At 38.3% G+C, this 22,244-nt stretch overlaps 1 protein-coding gene across 2 annotated transcripts; it reads left to right on the top strand.

Annotated features, from left to right (window-relative positions):
- Positions 1–17,008: 17,008 nt before the first annotated feature.
- LOC127777361 (WRKY transcription factor 22-like) lies at positions 17,009–18,833 on the top strand. Of its 2 annotated transcripts, none has more exons than XM_052303941.1 (2): positions 17,009–17,561; positions 17,682–18,833. In XM_052303941.1, the coding sequence occupies exons 1-2, from the start codon at positions 17,089–17,091 to the stop codon at positions 18,247–18,249; spliced, it is 1,041 nt and encodes a 346-aa protein (XP_052159901.1). In that variant the 5' UTR covers positions 17,009–17,088; the 3' UTR covers positions 18,250–18,833. The 2 variants fall into 2 exon arrangements, with proteins under 2 accessions (XP_052159901.1, XP_052159900.1); XM_052303940.1 differs by having other exon boundaries at positions 17,009–17,576; positions 17,682–18,831.
- Positions 18,834–22,244: the final 3,411 nt, after the last annotated feature.

Below are 22,244 nucleotides of genomic sequence, written 5' to 3'. Positions count from 1 at the left end.
GAATATCTCAAACTACAGATTTTCGATCGAGGTTTCGTCCTAACATTATTTTTCCGCATGGAGCCTTTAAAATCTGTAGATTAATTTGTGACAATACCAGTGCTAAATATCTATAGTTTGAGACATTGTGGATGGAATTTATAACACTAAATCTATAGTTTTACGGGAGTTATGTTACCCTAGAAGTGATATATTATAATAGGACATAAAGGAATATCTATTTTTCTCCATACATGGGCTTGCAACCTTTGAAAAATTAGGGAGACGCAAAAATTAGGGAGACGCAAAACCATACATGGGTGCCGGAATCGGCACCTATAATCCTCAAGAAAAAAAAATCCTTAAATACAGAATATTAATTTCCTGAAACAAAGAATATTACATATTCACATAAATGCATAATCACACGTTAGAAAAATACATCCTGACGCCGCAGATATATGTAGTCCAAATGAACTGGAAATCCCATGTCCTAATTAAGTGGGTAACACCTACAGACCTACTCCTTGGTTAAGTGCTACAAATGACTGGTGGATTTATGGGGATCCCTCTCCCATAAAAGCTTTTCCCTTGGCCTTTTCGTTTGGAGCCAGAATGGAAAAAAGAAAGTGCACTGTAGAAGGTGGCACAACAGTGTTGCATGATCAATGCACACTTTTAGTGGATGAAGCAAGCTAGCTAGGTGAGTTGGAGCCAATATTAATGCATGCAGGGTTTGCCTGGTTGGTTCTCCATCATCTGGGGTATATGGTATTTGCATAATTGGGTTGGAAAGGGATGCTGGCTCTGGAAAGGGGTTTAGGCCCATTCAGGGAATAACATGATGAGCTTGGGTTGAAGGGACAGCAAGCTCTCTCAGGAGCTTCAGTGGGGACACATAAATATTCATTATTTTTTTCTTTTTCTTTTTATTTTTCCACCGGGAGGGTATGCGTTTTTGCAATCGAAGAGTCTATGAATAAAATCCTCATCAAAACTTAGAGAAGCACCACTAGTGGTAGTCATGGGTGCATGCCTCTAGGATTTAAATGTTGGTGCTCAGGATTATCATGCACTTGCAAATGTATTTTTAGGAATTTAGTGAGTCTAGTGAATTGCTGCATTTTTCAGTCTTTATAAGCGCGTGTTAGGGGTGTGTGCATTTGTGTTTTCCGTGTAATGGTAAGAAAAAAAAAAAAATCTTCCGACCATCATATACCAGGCAATTGAATCACTTCATGCCCTCTGGTCTAGCTAGCCCTATCATGCAAAAATGTCATTACGAGCTAACCTCCGTAAGACCATCTCTATATGCCGGTTCAAATAAACCTAAACATTTTCTCTCTAATATCGCCTCCTTCAAGCATCCACTCTAGTGCGGTCTCCAAAAAAGGATCATATTGCATGCCTACAAAAGGTTGAGTGGGTCTTGCTCCTTGCACCAATGCATGTTTGCTTCGCCCACTTCCAGTAGTGGATATAGAAAATGTTTAGAGCTTAGACAAATAAATTAAAGTTAGTATTGCTATAGGGATTCTATCTTCTATCCTCCTAATTACATAAAATTTTAATGGAGCATCCGCTGACAAGTCCGAATGGCTGCCTAGGACTGCCAGGTCTTAAATCCACCTATGCTCACTCATCTTTCCCCGTTGCCGTCATCCACTTGCAGCAACCCTTGCCTAGGTTGTTAGCATCTCCTCTCCATAATTTCGCAATGGTAGAGCGGCTGGTATCGGATCCGTTTAAATATCGTCTTGTGTATGATTGACTATATATTTCTGGTTCTTGCTTCTTGTTCCTATGACAAAATCATAATTTCTAAAATTTCCGATGATGTTGCTTAATTAGTTTTTGGGTTTTGTTTCTGGATATTCTGATGATGTTTTCTATTTTTCTCCCTTTTTTTTTATTGAGATGAGTTATCTAATCCTTCCCTTTACAAACATCACAGAGGAACCCAAGATTTGATTATGATCTTATATATATGCCACCTTCAAAATCCAGTATAAATTTTACTTCTCAAGGCTTTGCTCAATTGCTCCCCTTTTCTCAATATTAGGCCTAAAGATGATCAATAAACTCTCAGGTGTAACATATATTTATGCTCTCACGCACCGTACGTGCTGATATCAGGGATGACGTATGTATATATTCATGTACATACACGTACGGACTGTTATTTTTAATTGTCCACTAGCTAGTAGTTTAGTACTACACTCCAGTAATTTTATATCCCATCAGCGCGGTGATCTGTAGGAAACTTAATCAGGGACGGCATCGTGATCAGTACGGACACAAACGCGAGACGATAAGCTATCGCAATCACATTCAATTCATGTAATGTCAACTCCTTCAGTACGGAAACTAATAATAACGACGATTCTTGGATGTTACATATAGGCTTAAAATAAGCTGATCTACTATCGGGTCATTGGTAACAGTATAATTAAACATTTGTACATATATTATAGTACTGACGACACAGCTCGAGAAAATGTTTGCAAGAATAATAATAATTGATCTGATCGGTAGTGCATTGGTGTGTACATGCTGCCCATCAGCTATCAGACGTGCCACACATGTTCAATGACAGAAACCATGTGGTGGAACATGGATCCCAACAATGATCAGTGCAATCAGATCACAACTTGTCCTAAGGTTAATTAGTTAGATGGTGTATATGTGTATATACATATAGTAGTAATTAAGTGATGAACAACTTTTTATGGGAGTACTATTGTAATTTCTACTGCAGCAACTACCTCTATAGAAAATATAGGGAGCTTTAGGGTTATACACGAGTACTAAAAAGATTACTGGAATTAAATGGTACAACGGTTATGATTGGTTGAAGATAAGGTAGGTAGGTCTAATTTGAATGGTTGAATGTTGTGGTTGGTTGAGAAGAGAATGTAGGTGAAGAAGTTGTCATATTTTGGGATAAATTTTTGAAGGATAAAAGTTGTTATATTTTTGGACGGTAGGAGAATTATATATATGGATCTAATTTATGATATTGATATATATGATGTTGACATAGCTAGCTAGATTTGTTCATTGAGTTACATGCATTTTTTTCTTTTTTCCTGTCTATTGGTTTTCCAGCACTATATATTTGTATTTTTCTCCTCCTGTATCAATACATGAAACTCCCACCGTCTTGTGAGGTTCGTTTTAAAAAAAAAAATCTCCAAACAACTAGGAAATTGCATATCACCAAATTTACTTCATCCGTCCCAAATTATATGGCCTATATTTTTTTACACGGTCTTCAATAACATATTTTGACCAGCATTTTATGTCATTCTATTATCCCAACAAATATGAAATTAGCACCACACGAAAGTACTTCAAAATATAAATCTAGTGATATAACATGCATAATACTTAGTATAGATATAGTTAGTATGATTATTAGTCAAAAACTATCAAGTTTGATTTTCCTTAAAAAGTGGGCACCCTATAATTTGGGACGGAGGGATTACTATATATTGACCTTTTTCAATAGTGTGTTTTAATTATTTTTTTTCAAATAGAATGATACGTTTGCAGAAACATTAACTTCAAGATAATTTTGATTTTATCCAAAAAAAATCCATTTTACATCCCTGAAATTTCAAAGAAATTTTAAAACTCATACCTAAACTTAAAAATCAGACAATATTCATTCATCCCTGAACTTTTCATAAAGTTCAATTTTCATCCTTCAACAAGATCCAAAGTGGGTGTTGTGATTTAAGGCAAAAAAAAAGTTGAATTTGAAAATTAGTACAATTCAACAAAACCTTTGAAAATATCACTTATTTCACATGGTATGTACATACTACATTATTTTTTGTGAGCTCCATAAATAATTATTTGCTTGCAGAATATAGTTTATAGTTATGTATATCATTTTTGCTTGGAACAACCTTTATTTAGGAACGATATATTTCACTTAGGTTCAATATAAACAAACATGCAACTGAAAATTGTTCTAGATTTTTAATGTAAATTTTAAATTTCCAAATTCAAGTGCAATTTCTGTTTGTGGGTTATGCGCTTGAATTTTTAAAATTAGTAACTGAATCAAAAATATTATGCAAAAAATTATAGCTAGAAATTGGACAGGTTAGAACTTAAAATAAATTTGATTCAATGTGGAATTTTAATTATCTCTTAAAATACAATTTTATTCAGATTCATGCACTACTTTATTTAGTAAAACTATTCAACATATTTTTTTTCTTGAAAAAAGATTATTTGGGTTTTAAATGCACCGTGGAAGTTGTGATAATTTTTGAAAATGTTTTAGGTTATCTATTAATAAATTTCTTTAATTAATGTATATTTTTCAGCGCATTATATTGCCACATCAGCAGTTGTCATCCAAAACTAGTTTTTATCTTGTCAAAGGATGAAAATTAAAAGGTGTGTAGAGCTAGCCAATGAATAGTACTACCTCTGTCTCAAAATAAGTGTAGCCGTGGGAATCCGTGTCCAACATTTGACTATCCGTCTTATTTAAAAAATTTATGAAAAGAAATTAAAAAAATAGTCACACATAAAGTACTATTCATGCTTTGTCATCTAATAACAATAAAAATACTAATCATAAAAAAAATTCAAATAATACGAACGGTCAAATGTGGAATATGAACAACGCAAAACTGCACTTATTTTGGGACGAAGGGAGTATCTACTTTCAAAGTTCATGAATAGGCTTTAGGCTTTCATGGAAGTTAGATGTAAAATATAGGTTTCCTAATTTGAATAGCAAAGCCTTTTGAAATTCTTCAAAATACAACCCTTTTTATAACAAATCCAAATTAAGATACTAATGAATAGTTGGGCCCTCTTTAGTTCCCACACAAAAATTTTACACCCTATCACATTGAACGTTTGAACACCTGAAGTATTAAATATAGGCTAAAAAAACTAATAGCACAGATTGTGACTAATTTGCGAGATGGATCTTTTAAGCCTAATTGCTCCATGATTTGATAATGTGGTGTTACAGTAAATATTTGCTAATGACGGATTAATTAGGCTTAATAAAATCGTCTCGCTGTTTACTAACGGATTCTGTAATTAGTTTTTTATTAGTGCTCGAACACCCCATGTGACACCCTATATAATACCCGACGTGACTCGCTAAAACTTTATACCCCTAGATCTAAACACCCCCTTGGTAATTTAATCATCTCCTCATATTAGATTTATGATTTGGTGGCGCAAGCAAATGCAACTGACACTGTTACCTGCATTTTGACCAGGTGCAATGCACTACGCGGTTCGTACCCATGTGTATGGCGTCCATACATATGCATCCATGTACAATGCATACATATGCATATTTCAATAATTTTACCTGCTGGATCAGGTTTGGCAATGTGATGGGCATGTCATATAGTAAAAAATACAGCAGGTCCAAATCTAATTGAGATAGTTGTTGCAGACATATATGAATATATACCTTGATTATACTAATTGTTTAATATCTAGATATGTTTATGACGAACTACGCGATTGTTTAATAGTATTTGCTTAGACGCCCTTTTTGTCCACTAATTAATTTCCTTAACTTCCGTACCGTTTTCGTCCGTACGTGCTGTGAATACAGTGCACTTGATTTTGGGTGATTCTAGAATCCAAGGTTGACACGTTCATGCATTTATATAAATATTTTTTTGCCCTTGTAATAGTGTGCTGTTCTAGTAGATTGGTTGTCTGGTTGATCTTGATTGTGTGGGGATCTAATCTCAAAGCCGGTCGAGATCATGCATGCTGAGATCTAATTTCTCTGTACTAAAATTAATCAATCTCGTACCAGATATGACACATTTCAGTACGATGTATCTATCTAAATTTATCGTCCTAGGCTGTGTCACAGGATAAATTTATTATACAAGGATACGTGACATCCGGTATGATGTTGGTTTATTTTGGGACAAAGAAAGTAATAGCTAGATCACTACAGGTAGGGCTTAAAGGATGATCATCTAGCGTTTGTTTGTTTAATACTCCCTCCATTTCAAAATATACGATATCGTTAATTTTGTACATAACCTTTGACCATTCATCTTATTTAAAAATTATATAAAAATTATTTTTTAGTTGTTTTATCATCAAATAAAATATAATATTAACTTATACTTTACATAATTATATTATATTTTTTAATAAGATGAATGGTCAAATATTATGTGAAAAATCAACACCGTCATATATTTACATATATTTAAAAAGAGGTAGCATTTGAAAAATTATTGTTTGACTAACTTAACTGCAAACTAATTAACTGGATATTATGGTGGAATACCGTGCACATGACCACTACGTGTCTACGGCCGGTATATATAGGAAAAAGTATGAATAACCTCTCTCGAACTATCGCGGTCGACCGAATTACCCCCCTGAACCACAAAACCGAACATTCTTCACCCCCAACTATGTAAACCGGACAAATAACCCCCTGGCTCAAACAACGGCGGTGTTGATCCTACGTGGCAGTCCAGTCAGCAATTCATTAATAAAAAAATAGGTGGCCCCACCTGTTAGTTTCTTACTATCTCTTTACTCTCTCTCTTTCCCAATCTCTTGCGGCGACGGAGGAGGCGAGCCCGGTAGCGGAGGAGGCTACAACGGCGGGGGATGGTATCTCTCTCTTTCTCTCGAGCGCAAGGCCACAGAGCGGTGCAGGGACGGAGGGCGGCGACGCGAGGACGGTGGGTGGCAGGCGGCAGCGTGTGGAGGTGCGGCGGCGGTCGGCATGCACGGCGGCGCGCGGGAAGGTGGAGGAGAGAGGGGGAGTGGAGGTGGATGGGGAAAATGAGGAGATGGAGGGGGGTGGAGAGGCCATCGCCGCCGCTCTCGTGGTCCGCCTCTATCGCGCACCTCGCGCTCTCGCCTCCACCCGTGCCTAGCAACCACGCGTCCCTGGTGGTGCGCACAGCGGTCGCGGAAGGAGGCGGAGGAGAGGCCCAACCGCAAGTCATGTAAGCAGTGCATGGACATGTACATGCGGCCGTTTCTGCTCAACGTCTTCTTCTCCAAGCGATTCGTCCACGCCAAGGTTGTGCACAGGGGCACCAGCGAATGCATCATTGAGACAGGGGCATGGTAGAGAGACGGGCAGCGGCCAGAGGTGTCGGTGGAGGGCGGCGACGCGGGGACGGTGGGCAGAGGGCGGCAGCACGCTGGGGAGCGGCGGCAGTCGCCATCCATGCCGGTGCGCCGTACCTTCCTCCAGCTCCTTCTCCACCGCCAGCCTCCCTTGCCCGAGCCATCACCGCCCGCCGTGCCGCCTCACCTTGCCGCCGTAGCCTCCTCCGCCTCCGCGCTCGCCTCCTTCGTCGCCGCAAGAGATTGGGAAAGAGAGAGAGTGAGAGATTGGGTGAGAGAGAGAGAGAGAGTAAGAAACTGACAGGTGGGGCCCAACTAATCTTTTATAAATGAATTACTGACTGGACTGCCAAGTAGGATCAAAACAACCACGGTTTGAGCTAGTGGGGTTATTTGTCCGATTTACATAGTTAGGGATGAAGGATGTCTGGTTTTGTGGTTCAGGGGGGTAATTCGTACTTTTTCCCATATTATTTGTAACAAACCAAGACATGCAACGGCCAAAATCTTTGCTTAGTTTGGCTTTGCAAGCAAATGAAGGTCTCCTTTAGAATGTATCCTAAAATACAACAACTTCTCCACTAAAAGCATCACAAACAGCTTCCCAAAATTATATCTTAAAAATTTTGGTTATAGGAATCCTAAACAGATATTAAAGGTGTTAAAATTTTCATCCCACCACAAGATTGGGTAAATTAGCTTTCTAAAAAAAAACTAAAAGTAGGACCCACGAGAAAACTTCCAACGGAAAAATCGTTTCTAGTTCCCTCTCTCTCTCCCGCTAGATCAGGCCGCGAGCGTGACCCTTGCCGGTCGGCCCTCGCCATGACCGCGTGCAAAAGAGCGACGTGAGAAGTATTGGGAACGAAACCGAGCCACTGGAAGTGGAGAACGAAATATCCAAAGTTGAGAACTCGATCAATTGGGAACACTTCTGTTGTATCCGATTTTTGAACAAAAATTCCTAAATTGCATATAGGGAATGGAATAAAGAAACTGTTGGTGGTGCTCTAACATTATTTTTTCAACCAATTACGACCCTCCACCATTCAATTTCCCATCTACTTTCACTTATCATCTAATCATAACATGCTCTCTCATTTAATTATACCTACTTTTCATAATAACATGTTCATCCTAAAATTTTTTATATTTTGAAACAAGGGTAGTAGTATATTACAACTGAATTGATTAGGTTCCATGATCTAACCGTTTGCGTTTGGTATTTGATTTGGTATTTGTACGGTTAAAAAAATACTCCCCCGTTCCATTTTAAGTACAGTAATAAGTTTTTTGTTCAACTTTAATAGTTCATCTTAATTATTTTTTTTAAAAAAAATAAAAAATATAAGCTATTCATATTTCATCATCTAATAACAATAAAAATGCTAATCATAAAAAAAAATTAAATAAGACAGATGATCAAAGTTGAACACGAAACTTTATGGCTGCACTTACAATGAAACGGAGGGAGTATACTGCTTCGGACAAACAACTCGATCGGTCTAGGTACGTACGTATAAAAGGCCCTGTATTTTCTAGACGGGCAGTAAAAGTATTTAACGAACTCACCACGCATCTCGCCGACCAGTCTCTCGTGATCGATGCTGACTTGATATTGTCCACTTGTGGTTAATTAGATAATTAAACCAGTTGATTGTACATGGTTGTGGCCGTACAAAGAAGTACGGCAACTGATCTAATCCAGATAAGTTTTTTCTCAAGGAAAATGTATAATAAAATTGTCGTTTCTGGCGCTGAATTTTCTGATAGTGCAAACCATGTGCTAGCTAGCTGTTACGCTGCAGTTGAACATGTTAGTTATATCTTGTATCGAGGAGAAAAATATTACTCTCTAAATTAATTAATCACAGAGCTAATCACAACAAAAATTGAGTAGGCGACTTATTAACATGCTCACATCTGCGCGCCCATTCCGGCCCCAACCGGCCGTTAAATGCTAAATGTTCGTCATGACAGTTCGAGCGTCTAAGAGGTATATAGAATCGAAGCCAGGTCTTCAGGCAAAAAAAAAAAAAAAAAAAGTAGTAGAAGCCAGTCATATGGTATACTCGTATTTCATTAAAAAATGGTAATGATTTGAAAACAATATTTTATTAAAAAATCAGATTGTTTAGCTACTCATTGTATACAACTATTCCCAACAGTTTCACGTTGGCTGTGTTTAGATTTCAAAATATTTTGGCCAAAAAATTCACATCAAATATTTGGATACATGCATGGAGCATTAAATATGGACGGAAAAAAACAATTGCACAGTTAGTATGTAAATTGCGAGACGAATCTTTTGAGCCTAATTGCGCCATGATTTAATAATGTGGTGCTACAGTAAACATTTGCTAATGACAGATTAATTAGGCTTAATAAATTCGTCTCACAGTCTACATGCGAAATCTATAATTTATTTTGTTATTAATCTACATTTAATACTTCAAATGTATGTCCGTATATGTAAAAATAATTGGCTAACGAACTAAACACGGCCATTGTTGCAAGTTAGGATCATAGGTCTGACACATATATGTAAAAGTTGTGCCAACAGTTTTTTAAGACTCGACATTGATGGCATAAATATCATTACCGATTTTTCTAAAAAACTATTTGAGTTAGTGTCGGACTTTTTAAAAACCGACACTGATATATTAGGAGCCCATGAAGCCTAGTGTTTAGATCCAGACACTAAACTTTAGTCTCTGTATTTAGACACTAATTTAGAGTATTAAATATAGATTACAAAACTAATTATATAAATGCAAGCTAATTCGCGATATAAATTTTTTAAGCCTAATTAATCCATAATTAGAGAATGTTTACTGTAGCCTCACATAGGCTAATTATGGATTAATTAGACTCAATAGATTCGTCTCACGAATTAGTCCAAGATTATGATGGGTTTTATTAATAGTCTATATTTAATATTTATAATTAGTGTCCAAACATTCAATGTGATAGGGACTTGAAAGTTTTAGTCCCATCTATACAGGATCGGGAAACCAATATCGGTGATGGGTTTGATCGAACAGGTACTATACTAATGTGTTGTTCTATGTAGTAATGGGAACATAATGATTAGTCTATTGCAGAGGTAGAACATATATTTATTCATTCAATTATTCCGAGACTTCTAAAGGTTAAAATAGAAAAATTGTAATGTTTCAAAAACCAAACGAAAAACATATATATGAAAGTAAAAAATGCATAGGACACACAAGAGGGAGATCCATTTCTTTGTTCACCCTTAAAAGATATACTTGGTCCCTCCGGTTTTCAACATACGAGCTTGTTGAAATTAGACAAATGTTTTACTATTCCTCTTACTGGAAACATTTTGTAATTATTATTTATTTTTCTATGATTTGTTTTATCATCATTGATACTTTAAACATGTTTTATATTTTTTATATTTACATAAAAATTTAAATAAGACAAATTAATAGTTAAAATGTATCCAATAGTTAAAAGTGTCGTAAAATGAAAACTGGAGGAAGTTATATTTTAACAAAAAAATATAGTCTTTGAAGACATTGTCCTAGTGTTGTCGGGTGTACGTCAGAGCATCCAGGATTAAATTTGCCGATAAAACTAAATTAATTTAGCAGGCTGTCAGCATGTCACAGACAGTAAATTTAAATACGGAGTACTCCACTAGACTGTTCGGGAAGGGAACTTTAATTACTCCCGGTTAGCGACGTACCCTTTCTAGTTCCGGTTGTCTAACCAGGATACTCAATCTGGAATCAAAGATGTTTATTTTTTTGCAATCGAGACGTCCGATCCGGGACTAAAGATTTTTATCTTTTGTGCAACCAGGACTAAAGATGCATACCTAGTAAAAAAACCTAACTTTCATGCGCGTTACATCCCATCTTGATAGATATGCTTTCTTTTTAAACTAACCTTGGAGGCATCTTTAGTCTGGGTTGGATGGTAATGTTGACAAAGATGATTATGGAGCATATCTGTAGAGATTATTGCGGATTGATTAGTGTATCACCTTGCATTACTTACGCCAATATATTTCTAACTAGGTTGTATTGATTCGAGGAGATGTTTTACAGCGAACAAGATCAAAGAAGACAGTGGAATTAATTGTGAAAGAATCCGGCGTGATTGTAATGGTTGCATAGCGACAAGCAGCCACTGTGTGAAGATTTCGAAAAAATAGGACACGTGGCATTGGCGTTGTGGTGAGGATGTACGGGCTATGGTGCACTTAGAAGGTATTCGGCGCTTAGTTCATTGGTGCCAAAAAAAAGTGACAATTAATGGAGAGGGGGGATATGAACGCCATTACCAAATCGGTAGGTAAAATAAAACCTTGACTAAATCATGTTATTTGCCAGATCCATAAAAATCCTCACAGAGTTACAATGTTAGCTAAAATGAGTCGCTACAGAACACCGATGCCAAAATATGTATAAAAAAAAGCCCACACCGTCGTACAAATTACCGTAAATTTACCGTTTACGGCAATTTTCAATTGTATCAAGAAAATTTTCTTTGGTAGGGACGGAAACAGAAGTAGTGCACCTATTACACTTTAAAAGTTAAAAAAATAAAGGTAAAATAATGTAAAATATACTAATTAATCCTTATAGTTAGGAAGATTGTGGTTCTGCCATTGTTCTTTTTTTTGGATATTGTGCCCCATTTTTCTTTCAAGGTGACCATATTTGGACTGGTTTTATTCTCTCTTTTTTGGACTGGTTTTATTCTCCTTTTTTTAATGGTTTTATTCTCCTTTTTTGAACTTTTCATATGTTATACAATTTAATGTCTCTAGAAAATGTCTCTACCATTTTATAGACATTTTATAAAATGGCTTTTCGTTTATAGAGACAATTCACCATAAGACACTTATTAGACATTTTTTAAAATGCCTCTATAGAATTATAAAGGTATTTTAAAAGCATATCTATAGTTATAAAAAAGTCTCTATAAAGCATTTTTCTTGTAGTGTTATATCAACACGTATATATATTGTGATTAATTATTTTTTTAAGTAATAGATGATGTACCTAAATAACGATGTATCTGTGATCTGTGATGAAGTTTAATATTAAGATACAATCTTTCCATTGTGTTTATTGGAGTTATGCATATACTGATGTGTGTTTTTATAATCATGAGTATGCGCATTAACTTAACATTTGTGTGAAGGAATTTTCTATATATTTGTCGACAAATTTTCTTTTAGAAATTTAACAAACGTAATTATAGTACAATTGCGATATAATTACACTGTAACTTTCCATCTAACTATAATACAACTGGTATGTAACTTTTAAAAGTCTATATGTAACATGCTATATTTCGGCGAAATGGGGGTTGTGGGAACAAATCCTCTCACACGTGTGCGAGCACTTTTTTCCTTCCGCACTTGCACAAATCTTGAAACAAATCTAACCGTTCAAAATTATGTGAAAGTTACATACAAGTTAAATATTGTAGTTACATGTAAGTTATAGCGTAATAACATGTAAGTTTCAATCTAATTACATTATGATTATACTATAATTACATCTGTCAAATTTTTAGGAGAATATCTGTCAACAAATATATAGCAAAATTGGTTTGTAATAATTAAGTTAAACCTTGGGAATATAAATCATGAATAACTCAGTTTGAAAATATAAAAATTATATGAATAGATTTGTCTTGAAAAATACTTTTATAAAAACATACATATATCACTTTTCAATAAATATTTTTATAGAAAAAAATTTAAAGTTGTGTTTTGGAGACCGTGTCGCTGTCCAATACGCCTCCTTTAGGGAGTACGTGTGTACGTACGCACGTGTACGCAACGACGCGCGCCACACCACCCACCGCCCGCGTGGCCCCGCACGTCAGAGGCCGCTGCTGCACAGTCGCGCACCGCCACGCTGCCACGTAGGTGCTGGTGGAGTACGGACCCCAGTCCCCAGAAGAGACGTCTCAAAAGTCAAAAGCCGTACGGTAGGGGCGCCGCCTTGTCAGCGTCGTACACATCCAAAGGACGCCGCTGCTGCCGTCAACACGGGGACTGTTCAAACCGCAGGAAGGACTGCAGGAGACGCTGGTGGTTGAGGGCCCCCACGTGTCAGACCTCCGGTCAAACGCTCGTCTATAAAAGATTTTTCTTTCTTACAACGGTCACTGGTTTTCATGACTGAGTTCCTAGCTCCATTCCCTTATTTCTCACGTGCATATTTTTCAATATATATGCTAAATGTGTACCTTCTGCAAAAATTTTAAAAGTTGTTTTAAAAATCATATTTATCTCATTTTATTTTTTAAGCTAACATTTAATTAATTATACGATAATGAACTGTTTTTTTCCGTGTTAGAAGGGAAGGTTCCTAACCGACACAAACGAACGCATCCATGTGTATTTAGTACTGAATTTACAGCTTAATTAAGAAAATCTATTTTTATAGGAATTAACCAAATCTTGTAACACAATGGTCACCTTGAAAGAAAAACGGGGCAGGATATCCCAAAGAAAGAACAATGGCAGAACCACAATCTTCCTAAGTCTAAGGATTAAATAGTCTATTTTACATGATTTTACCTTTATTTTTTTAAAACTTTTAAAGTGTAATAGGTGCACTACTTCTGTTTCCATCCCTACCAAAGAAAATTCACTTGATATGATTGAAAATTGTTGTAAATGGTAATTTGTACGACGATGTGGGATTCTTTTTATACATATTTCGGCATTGCTGTTCCGTAGTGACTCAATTTAGCTAACATTGTGACCCTGCGAGGATTTTTATGGATCTAGCAAATAACATGATTTAGTCTAGGTTTTGAGCCTTTTTGGTTGCCATTCCTGCGACAAAGCTGTGGCTGCAACGCTTGTGTTGTGTGGTTGCAGCTGTGCTGTTTGTTGCTTCAGCTAGCTGCACGAGCCGTGCAGCTGTAGAAAATGCCAGCCGAACAGACCCTTTAACATCACTTGTTGATTTGGCCAATGGCGTTCATATCCCTGATCTCCACTAATTGTCACCTTTTTTTTTTTTTGCACCGATGGCCTAAGCCTTGAACATCTTATAAGTGTACCATAGCCAGTGCCATATGTCCTTTTTTCGAAATCCTCGCGCACTGGTGGCTTGTCGTTATGCAACCATTACAATCGCTATGTTACAAAATCCATTACGCCGGATTCTTTTGTAAATAATTCCACTATCTTCTTTGATATTGTACGATGTAAAACATCTACTCGAATCAATACAACCTAGCTGGAAATATAATGTCGTAAGTAATGCAAGGCGACACACTATTCAATCCACAATAATCTCCACAGATATGCTCCATAATCATCTTTGTCAACATTATCACCCATCCATAAACACTACAATGCATATTGTTTGCCTACTCTTCTTTGAGCGCAAAATGACCATCTTCTCCTCTACCAAACATGGGCTGAGTTCGTTTATTAGAGCTCCTAGCTCCACTCCCTTATATTTTCACGTGTATGTTTTTAAATATATATCTGCTATATGGTGTGCTTTTTTAAAAAAAACTTTGAAAAGTTGTTTTAAAAAATCATATTAATCTATTTTAAAAGTTTTTTTTGCTAACATTTTATTAATTATATGCTAATGAACTGTTCTGTTTTCTGTGCTAGAAGGGAAGGTTCCCAATAGGCACAAACAAACGCATTCCGTATGTGTTTAGTACTGAACTTACAGCTTAATTAAGAAAATCTCTTTTTTTAAGGAATTTAGCAAATCTTGTAACAAAATGGTCACCTTGAAAGAAAAATGGGGCAGGATATCCCAAAGAAAAAAAAATGGCAGAACCACAATCTTCCTAAGTCTAAGGATTAATTAGTATATTTTACATGATTTTAGCTTTATTTTTTAACTTTTAAAGTGTAATAGGTGCACTACTTCTGTTTCCATCCCAACCAAAGAAAATTCTCTTGATACAATTGAAAATTGCCGTAAATGGCAATTTGCGACGATGTGGGATTTTTTTTATACATATTTTGCAATGGGTGTTCCGTAGTGACTCATTTTAGTTAACATTGTGACTGTGAGAATATTCATGGATTTGGCAAATAACATGATTTAGTCAGGGTTTTATTTTACGGCTGATTTGGCCAAAGGCGTTCATATCCCCCCTCCATTAATTGTCACCCTTTTTTTCTTTTGCACCAATGGCCTAAGCCCCGAATACCTTATAATGTACCCTGTACATAATCGATCACCACAACGCCAATGCCATGTGTCCTTTTTTTCGAAATCTTCACGCATTGGTGGCTTGTCGCTATGCAACCATTACAATCGCTATGCTACAAAATCCATTACGCCGGATTCTTTTGCAATTAATTCCGCAATCTTCTTTGATATTGTACGCTGTAAAACATCTACTCAAATCAATACAACCTAGCTGGAAATATAATGCCGTAAGTAATGCAAGGCGACACGCTATTCAATCCACAATAATCTCCGCAGATATGCTCCATAATCACCTTTGTCAACATTATCACCCATCCATAAACACTACAATGCATATTGTTTGCCTACTCTTCTTTAAGCAGCAAATGACCATCTTCTCCTCTACCAAACATGGGCTGAGTTCGTTTATTAGAGCTCCTAGCTCCACTCCCTTATATTTTCACGTGTATGTTTTTAAATATATCTGCTATATGGTGTGCTTTTTAAAAAAACTTTGAAAAGTTGTTTTAAAAATCATACTAATCTATTTTAAAAGTTTTTTTTTGCTAACATTTTATTAATTATACGCTAATAAACTGTTCTGTTTTCTGTGCTAGAAGGGAAGGTTCCCAATAGGCACAAACAAATGCATCCCGTATGTGTTTAGTACTGAACTTACAGCTTAATTAAGAAAATCTCTTTTTTTATAGGAATTTAGCAAATATTGTAAAAAAAATGGTCACCTTGAAAGAAAAATGGGGCAGGATATCCCAAAGAAAGAAAAATGGTAGAACCACAATCTTCCTAAGTCTAAGGATTAATTAGTATATTTTTACATGATTTTAGCTTTATTTTTTAACTTTTAAAGTGTAATAGGTGCACTACTTCTGTTTCCGTCCCGACCAAAGAAAATTCTCTTGATACAATTGAAAATTGCCGTAAACGGCAATTTGCGACGACATGGGATTTTTTTATACATATTTTGGCATGGGTGTTCCGTAGTGACTCATTTTAGTTAACATTGTGACTGTGAGGATATTCATAGATTTGGCAAATGACATGATTTAGTCAGGGTTTTATTTTACGGCCAATTTGGCCAAAGGCGTTCATATCCCCCCTCTAGTCACCCTTTTTTCTTTTGCACTAATGGCCTAAGCCCCGAATACCTTATAATGTAGCCCGTACATAATCGATCACCACAACACCAATGCCATGTGTCCTTTTTTTTCGAAATCTTCATGTAGTGGCGGCTTGTCGCTGTAAAACATCTACTCGAATCAATACAACCTAGCTGGAAATATAATGCCGTAAGTAATGCAAGGCGACACGCTATTCAATCCGCAATAATCTCCGCAGATGTGCTCCATAATTATCTTTGTCAACATTGTCATCCATCCATAAACACCACAATGAATTTTTTTCACCTACTCTTCTTTAAGCAGCAAAATGACGCTCTTCTCCTCTATGAAAACATAGGTAGCGAAATGACTGAGAGGGGTAGTATAGTACTATCACCCTTAACCCCCTCCCCCCCCCCCCTCTCTCTCTAGCATCACATTCTCTCTCACCCCTTTGACATTTTCCCCAAAAGTCAAGTGGGGACCTCTACCCATCCTCAAAACAGCCAAGGAGGGCGGCCATCTCCCCATAAAACCCCATCTTGCTCCCTTTTTAGAACCCCCCCCCCCCCCCCCCCCCCCCCGGCGGATCCAATGCCCATCCCCACCACCACCACTCCCACCCCCCCCCCCCTCTCTCTCTACCTACCTTTCTCTCTCTAGCAAAATACTAAGCTCAAAGTCAGCGCCCTAGCTAGTTTCTCCGAGGCGGCGAGATGGACGGCGACGCATGGTGGTACGCTGGCGGCGGCGGAGGTGGTGGTAGCAACAACTGGGATCTTGGCGCTGTCGTGAGGTTTGGGTGCGGCGGGGGACGGGTGAGCCCGGCGGCGGCGTTGCTGGGCGAGGCGTGGGAGTACGACGACGACCCGTTCTCGTCGTTCCTCGCGCCGCCCATGACGGCGCAGCAGGCGGCGCTGCCCGCCGTGTGGGAGGAGGGAGACGACGGCGACGCGGCGTGGATGCCGCCGCTCCCGGGGCTTCAGACCGGTGGTGGCTGGGGTGATCAGGCCCCCATGGTCGTCGACGAGCTCTGCGGGGCCCTCGTTGTGGCCCCTCCTCCACCTCCGAAGCAACAGGAGGTGCTTCAGGTCCAGCAGCAGCCGCCGTCGGCGGACAACACGCAGCCCACCACCGACCAGCAGGGATCCGGCGGCGACGGTGAGAGCACTCGCGCCGGCGGATCAAGGTCGGCGAGGAGAAAGTATGCGGCCGCCGCTATTTATATAGTCTCCGTTTGCTTTTCTGATTGTTGCATAATGTGGATTCGCTCGCTGGCTGATGACCGTGGCGTTCGCCATGCATGCAGGAAGAAGCAGACGAGAAAGGAGGTGGTGCGCGTGGCGGCGAGCGGGCCGGCGCCGGACTCGTGGGCGTGGCGGAAGTACGGGCAGAAGCCGATCAAGGGGTCCCCGTACCCGCGCGGCTACTACCGGTGCAGCAGCAACAAGAACTGCGCCGCCCGGAAGCAGGTGGAGCGCTGCCGCCTCGACCCCTCCTTCCTCCTCCTCACCTACACCGGCGCCCACTCCGGCCACGACGTCCCCCTCCACCGCAACTCCCTCGCCGGCACCACGCGCCACAAGCCGCCGCCGCCGCCGCCGCTCCCGTCCGCCGCCGACAAGTCTCCGGCCACCGCGGCTGAGGCGGCGACGGCGAGCCAGAGCCCCGGCCTGTCGCCGACCACGCCGCTGCGCGCCTCGTCCATGGAGCTCCACGGCGAGGACGACGCCGAGGCCGAGCTGCAGGTGGAGGAGGACGACATGGCCATCGACGACGAAGACGACGACGACGTCGCCGACGAGACCATCAGCACCGTGCCGTGGGGCACGCCCATCTCCGACGCGATCATCGCGGCGAGCTACGAGTGGAGATGACCACCACCACCTCGGCGACCTCGCCGTACATTGCCATACATAGCAAGCAATTCAGCCGTCTTAGAGAGAGAAATTAAGGGAAAGAGACAGAAATTAAAGAGAGAGTGGAAGGGAGCATCCGATCCATGCAGCTAGTATCTCCAACACCCAGTAGCACTAGTGTTTAATTACTTAATTAATTACTACTAGCAACTAGTAGCGTCTATTTACAGTCCTACCTCTGTCTCAAAATAAGTGCAGTCGTGGATATCCGTGCCTAACGTTTGACCGTTCGTCTTATTTAAAAAATTTGTGAAAAATTTAAAAATATTTAGTCACACATAAAGTACTATTCATGTTTTATCATCTGATAGCAACAAAATTACTAATCATAAAAAAATTTTAAATAAGACGAACGGTCAAACATCGAACGTTAATAGTGTAAAACTGCACTTATTTTAGGACGGAGGGAGTAGTACTTAATTAATTAGCTAGTGAGTGCTGGCCTGGATGCATGACAATCATATAATCAGACAATAATAATGTGTAATTAATCAAAATCTCCAACAGAAAAAAATTATCTTCATTTCCTCATATAGTTTCCTCAGTTTGTCCTCCTTTCTTGGACATGTTTGCGTCTTTTCTTACAGATTCTTTACTTCGTTTTGTGCAACATTTTCTTTTTTTTCCATACATAGGAGTATATATGTAGAATGTAGTACATACATATGTACATAAATAGATCGAAGTAGTAACAGTATCAGCAGGTACCCAGATGATGGAACAGCTAATAATTAAAAGAGTTGAGGAAAAGAGGGGGAACAAGGGGTGGGGTTTGTTGGTGTGGGTTGTGGTGGCTCTTCTTGTCTCATCCCTTTCACTGTGCCCATATTTGGGTGTGATATGTGGCTTTCAGTTCAGGCTAGCACTGCTGTTGTGCCTCTTTTTTGGGCAGATGAGGACCATATGTAGTATGCATTTAAGGGTTTGCAATTTCAGTAACCACCGAAATTTTTATAATTTCGTGAATTTCCGTGTTTTCTTCACAAACTTATTTGAAATGTTAACATATTTCCACTGAGTTTGAACACATTTTAATCAAATTCATATATATTTGAAAAATCTGAAAATTTTGGGGGAGATTTGTGCTTGACCGCTGTTTACACCCAAATTTGACACGTAGTAGGATATAAATATGAGAATATTGCCAAAGTCTGAAGAGCGTCGGGTTTCCTTCATGGAGCCAGTCTGACCGCCGTCTATGGGCGGGTCTAACTGGTGGCATGTGGTTGGTTAGATAGACAGAGTCTGACGCCAAGCCAATTTTCGTCGGTCTCGAGTTTCCTTACTCGGAATATATGTTTCAGGTTTTTATTGGTTTCTAACTTAAGTTGGACATGAAAGACGACCTGTAGGAGGCATGACCAACCCCTATATAAGGGCCAAGACCGATTTAATTAGCAACACAATCTACTTCTAACACAATTAGCCAATTGTATCTTTTTTTAATATGCAGTTACCTTTTCACTTAGTTTAGCCTACTTTCATCAATCTTTATCGAGTTGCGCTTTAAATCGTCCACTTTCGCCGTGAGAGTATGATTATTCTTTTGTAGGTTTGTCCCATATATAAATCTTCCATTCTCCAATGAGACGGGTAATTATCTTCAAATCGATCTAAATCAGCCTTGAGATTTTTTTGATATCTAAATCGGCTTCACTAGCTAGTTTAGTCTTACAAAACCCATCTTGATCTAGTTTTGCTAGGTCAAGGTGACTAGCGACTCAATCCATATCCTCGCAAGGTGTTTAGGTGTCCCGATCATGATTGTCTTCTTGCCAAAAAAAAAAAAAGTTGCCAACGCCCGCATGTTAAAGATGATGCAATAGCAATGGAATGGATGGCATTTTAGTTCTCTCCTTTAATTTGTTCTTGACTTCTGCCACTAGCTACCATTGCATCTATTTTGCCAACTGTTCCTGCTTCTATCTGCTGGTGTTTTTTTTTGCTGGATTCAATGTGTTTTAAATTTGATTGTGTGGTGTGATTAATGTTGGTTTACTCTTTGCTATGAACACTTGCAGTGGTTGAAAGTGTACTGTACACTTTAAATTTCTCTTTGATGTTAACACTTACAGTAGTTAAAAGTGTACAATACACTTTCAACCACTGCAATTACTGCAATTGTTAACAACAAAGAGTAATTAATTAACTAGCATAAATTACACCATAAAGTCAAATTTTAAATACATTGAAGTATTTTTTTTCACATGTGAAAAAAGACACTGCTATTTATTGAGTACGACTAGCTTGTTGTTACTACTATGTGGTGCAAATAATATTAATCCCTTTAGTTTTTGGGTAAATTAGAACCATGCCATTATAATTTTGCAAAGTTTGAGATATGCCATCGGTATCTCAATGACATGTAGGACCCACATGAGTCAATGACATGTGGGTCAGGATGGCATATCTTAAATTTTGCAAACTTATAATGGCATGGTTCCAATTTTTCCTTATTTTTTACGAACCACAAAAAATATATTTTTCCACATATGATTTTTTTAAACATTAACCAGTAGGTGACACAACTGAATTTTGTAAGATGCGTGAAATGCAAGTAGTAAGTTGTTGTTTGTTATAAGAACATGTTCCATTATTCGGAAAGTTGATTCATCTAATTTCCTTCACAAGGGAATACTCTTACGCCCTAAAAGGGCACTAACAGCAGAATAATGCCGATTTGATATATACTTTTTTTTAACAAACTGTATCAAACTCTCCGTCTCTCATAATAAGGTACAAAAGGAAGCTTTTTTATTTTCTAAAGATCAACTTACCTGCTCGAAAAAAGTTTGAAAAGTCACTTGAAAGCTTACATCACAATTGGAAGTGGCGAACATATGTGCTTCTCTTAATCTCTTATCGGGTTTTGACAGCGGTGAACCTATGTCCGAAGAACTCGTGTAAATTATTTGACTAATTAATTTATGTTATGTTAATTAGTATAAATGATTAAATATGTATAGAGTCTAGTAATTTTTATTCTAAGTTCGGGATTGGCCAATCGAAAGAGTTAATCGATCAAAGCCGGCAGCCTGATGAACAACAGTGATGATTCCTGTACGGGCGGCGGCAGCGGCGGCAGCAGCAGAACCAGCTCAGCTATGTTCGTTCATCGTGCAAATCGACCGCCAGATCTCACCCTAAAATTTTACACCCTATCACATTAAACGTTAGAACACTTACCTGAAGTACTCCCTCCGTTTCGAAATGTTTGACGCCATTGACTTTTTATCATATGTTTGACCGTTCGTCTTATTCAAAAAATTTAAGTAATTATTAATTTTTTTCCTATCATTTGATTCATTGTTAAATATATTTTTATGTAGGCATATAATTTTATATATCTCACAGAAGTTTTTAATAAGACGAACGGTCAAACATGTGCTAAAAAGTCAATGGTGTCAAACATTTCGAAACGGAGGGAGTATTAAATATAAGCTAAAAAATAACTAATTGCACAGATTGCAACTACTTTGCGGGACGAATTTTTTAAACCTAATTGCTCTATGATTTAACAATGTATGCTATAGTAAGCATGTGCTAATAACAGATTAATTAGGCTTAATAAATTCGTCTCATGGTTTACTGACCGATACTGTAATTATTTTTTTATTAGTGCCCGAACATTCCATGCGACACCATATAATACCCGATGTGACACGCCAAAATTTTATACCCAGGAACTAAACACCCCCTAATTCTAAGATGGAGATCTTTTTTTTTTTTTTTTGGTCAATGCGTTCGTGTGCATGCAGTTGTGCAGTGGTAGCAGTTATCAGTGCTACCCCTAAATAGTAGCTTGCTAAGAGCTAGTGGTAGCAGTTATAGCAGGCTATATAAGCCAGCTATAATCTCATATCAAGAAGAAAAGAGAAAAGAGAGAAGAAAGCGGACTATAAATTTATAGCCAGCTGCAATACTAACTCTAAGACGTTATGTGTGTATGAGAG

The sequence above is a fragment of the Oryza glaberrima genome, chromosome 6 (genome assembly GCF_000147395.1).
Source record: "Oryza glaberrima chromosome 6, OglaRS2, whole genome shotgun sequence".
Taxonomy (NCBI): domain Eukaryota; kingdom Viridiplantae; phylum Streptophyta; class Magnoliopsida; order Poales; family Poaceae; genus Oryza; species Oryza glaberrima.
The sequence above is the reverse complement of the archived record's forward strand: the minus strand, read 5'-3'. Positions and strand labels throughout refer to the sequence as shown.

Coding starts and splice junctions, on each gene's coding strand:
- LOC127777361 (XM_052303940.1), top strand. CDS start 17,089: ATGGACGGCGACGCATGGTGGTACGCTGGCGGCGGCGGAGGTGGTGGT. Junction 17,577..17,681: donor TCAAGGTCGGCGAGGAGAAA/GTATGCGGCCGC, acceptor CCATGCATGCAG/GAAGAAGCAGACGAGAAAGG.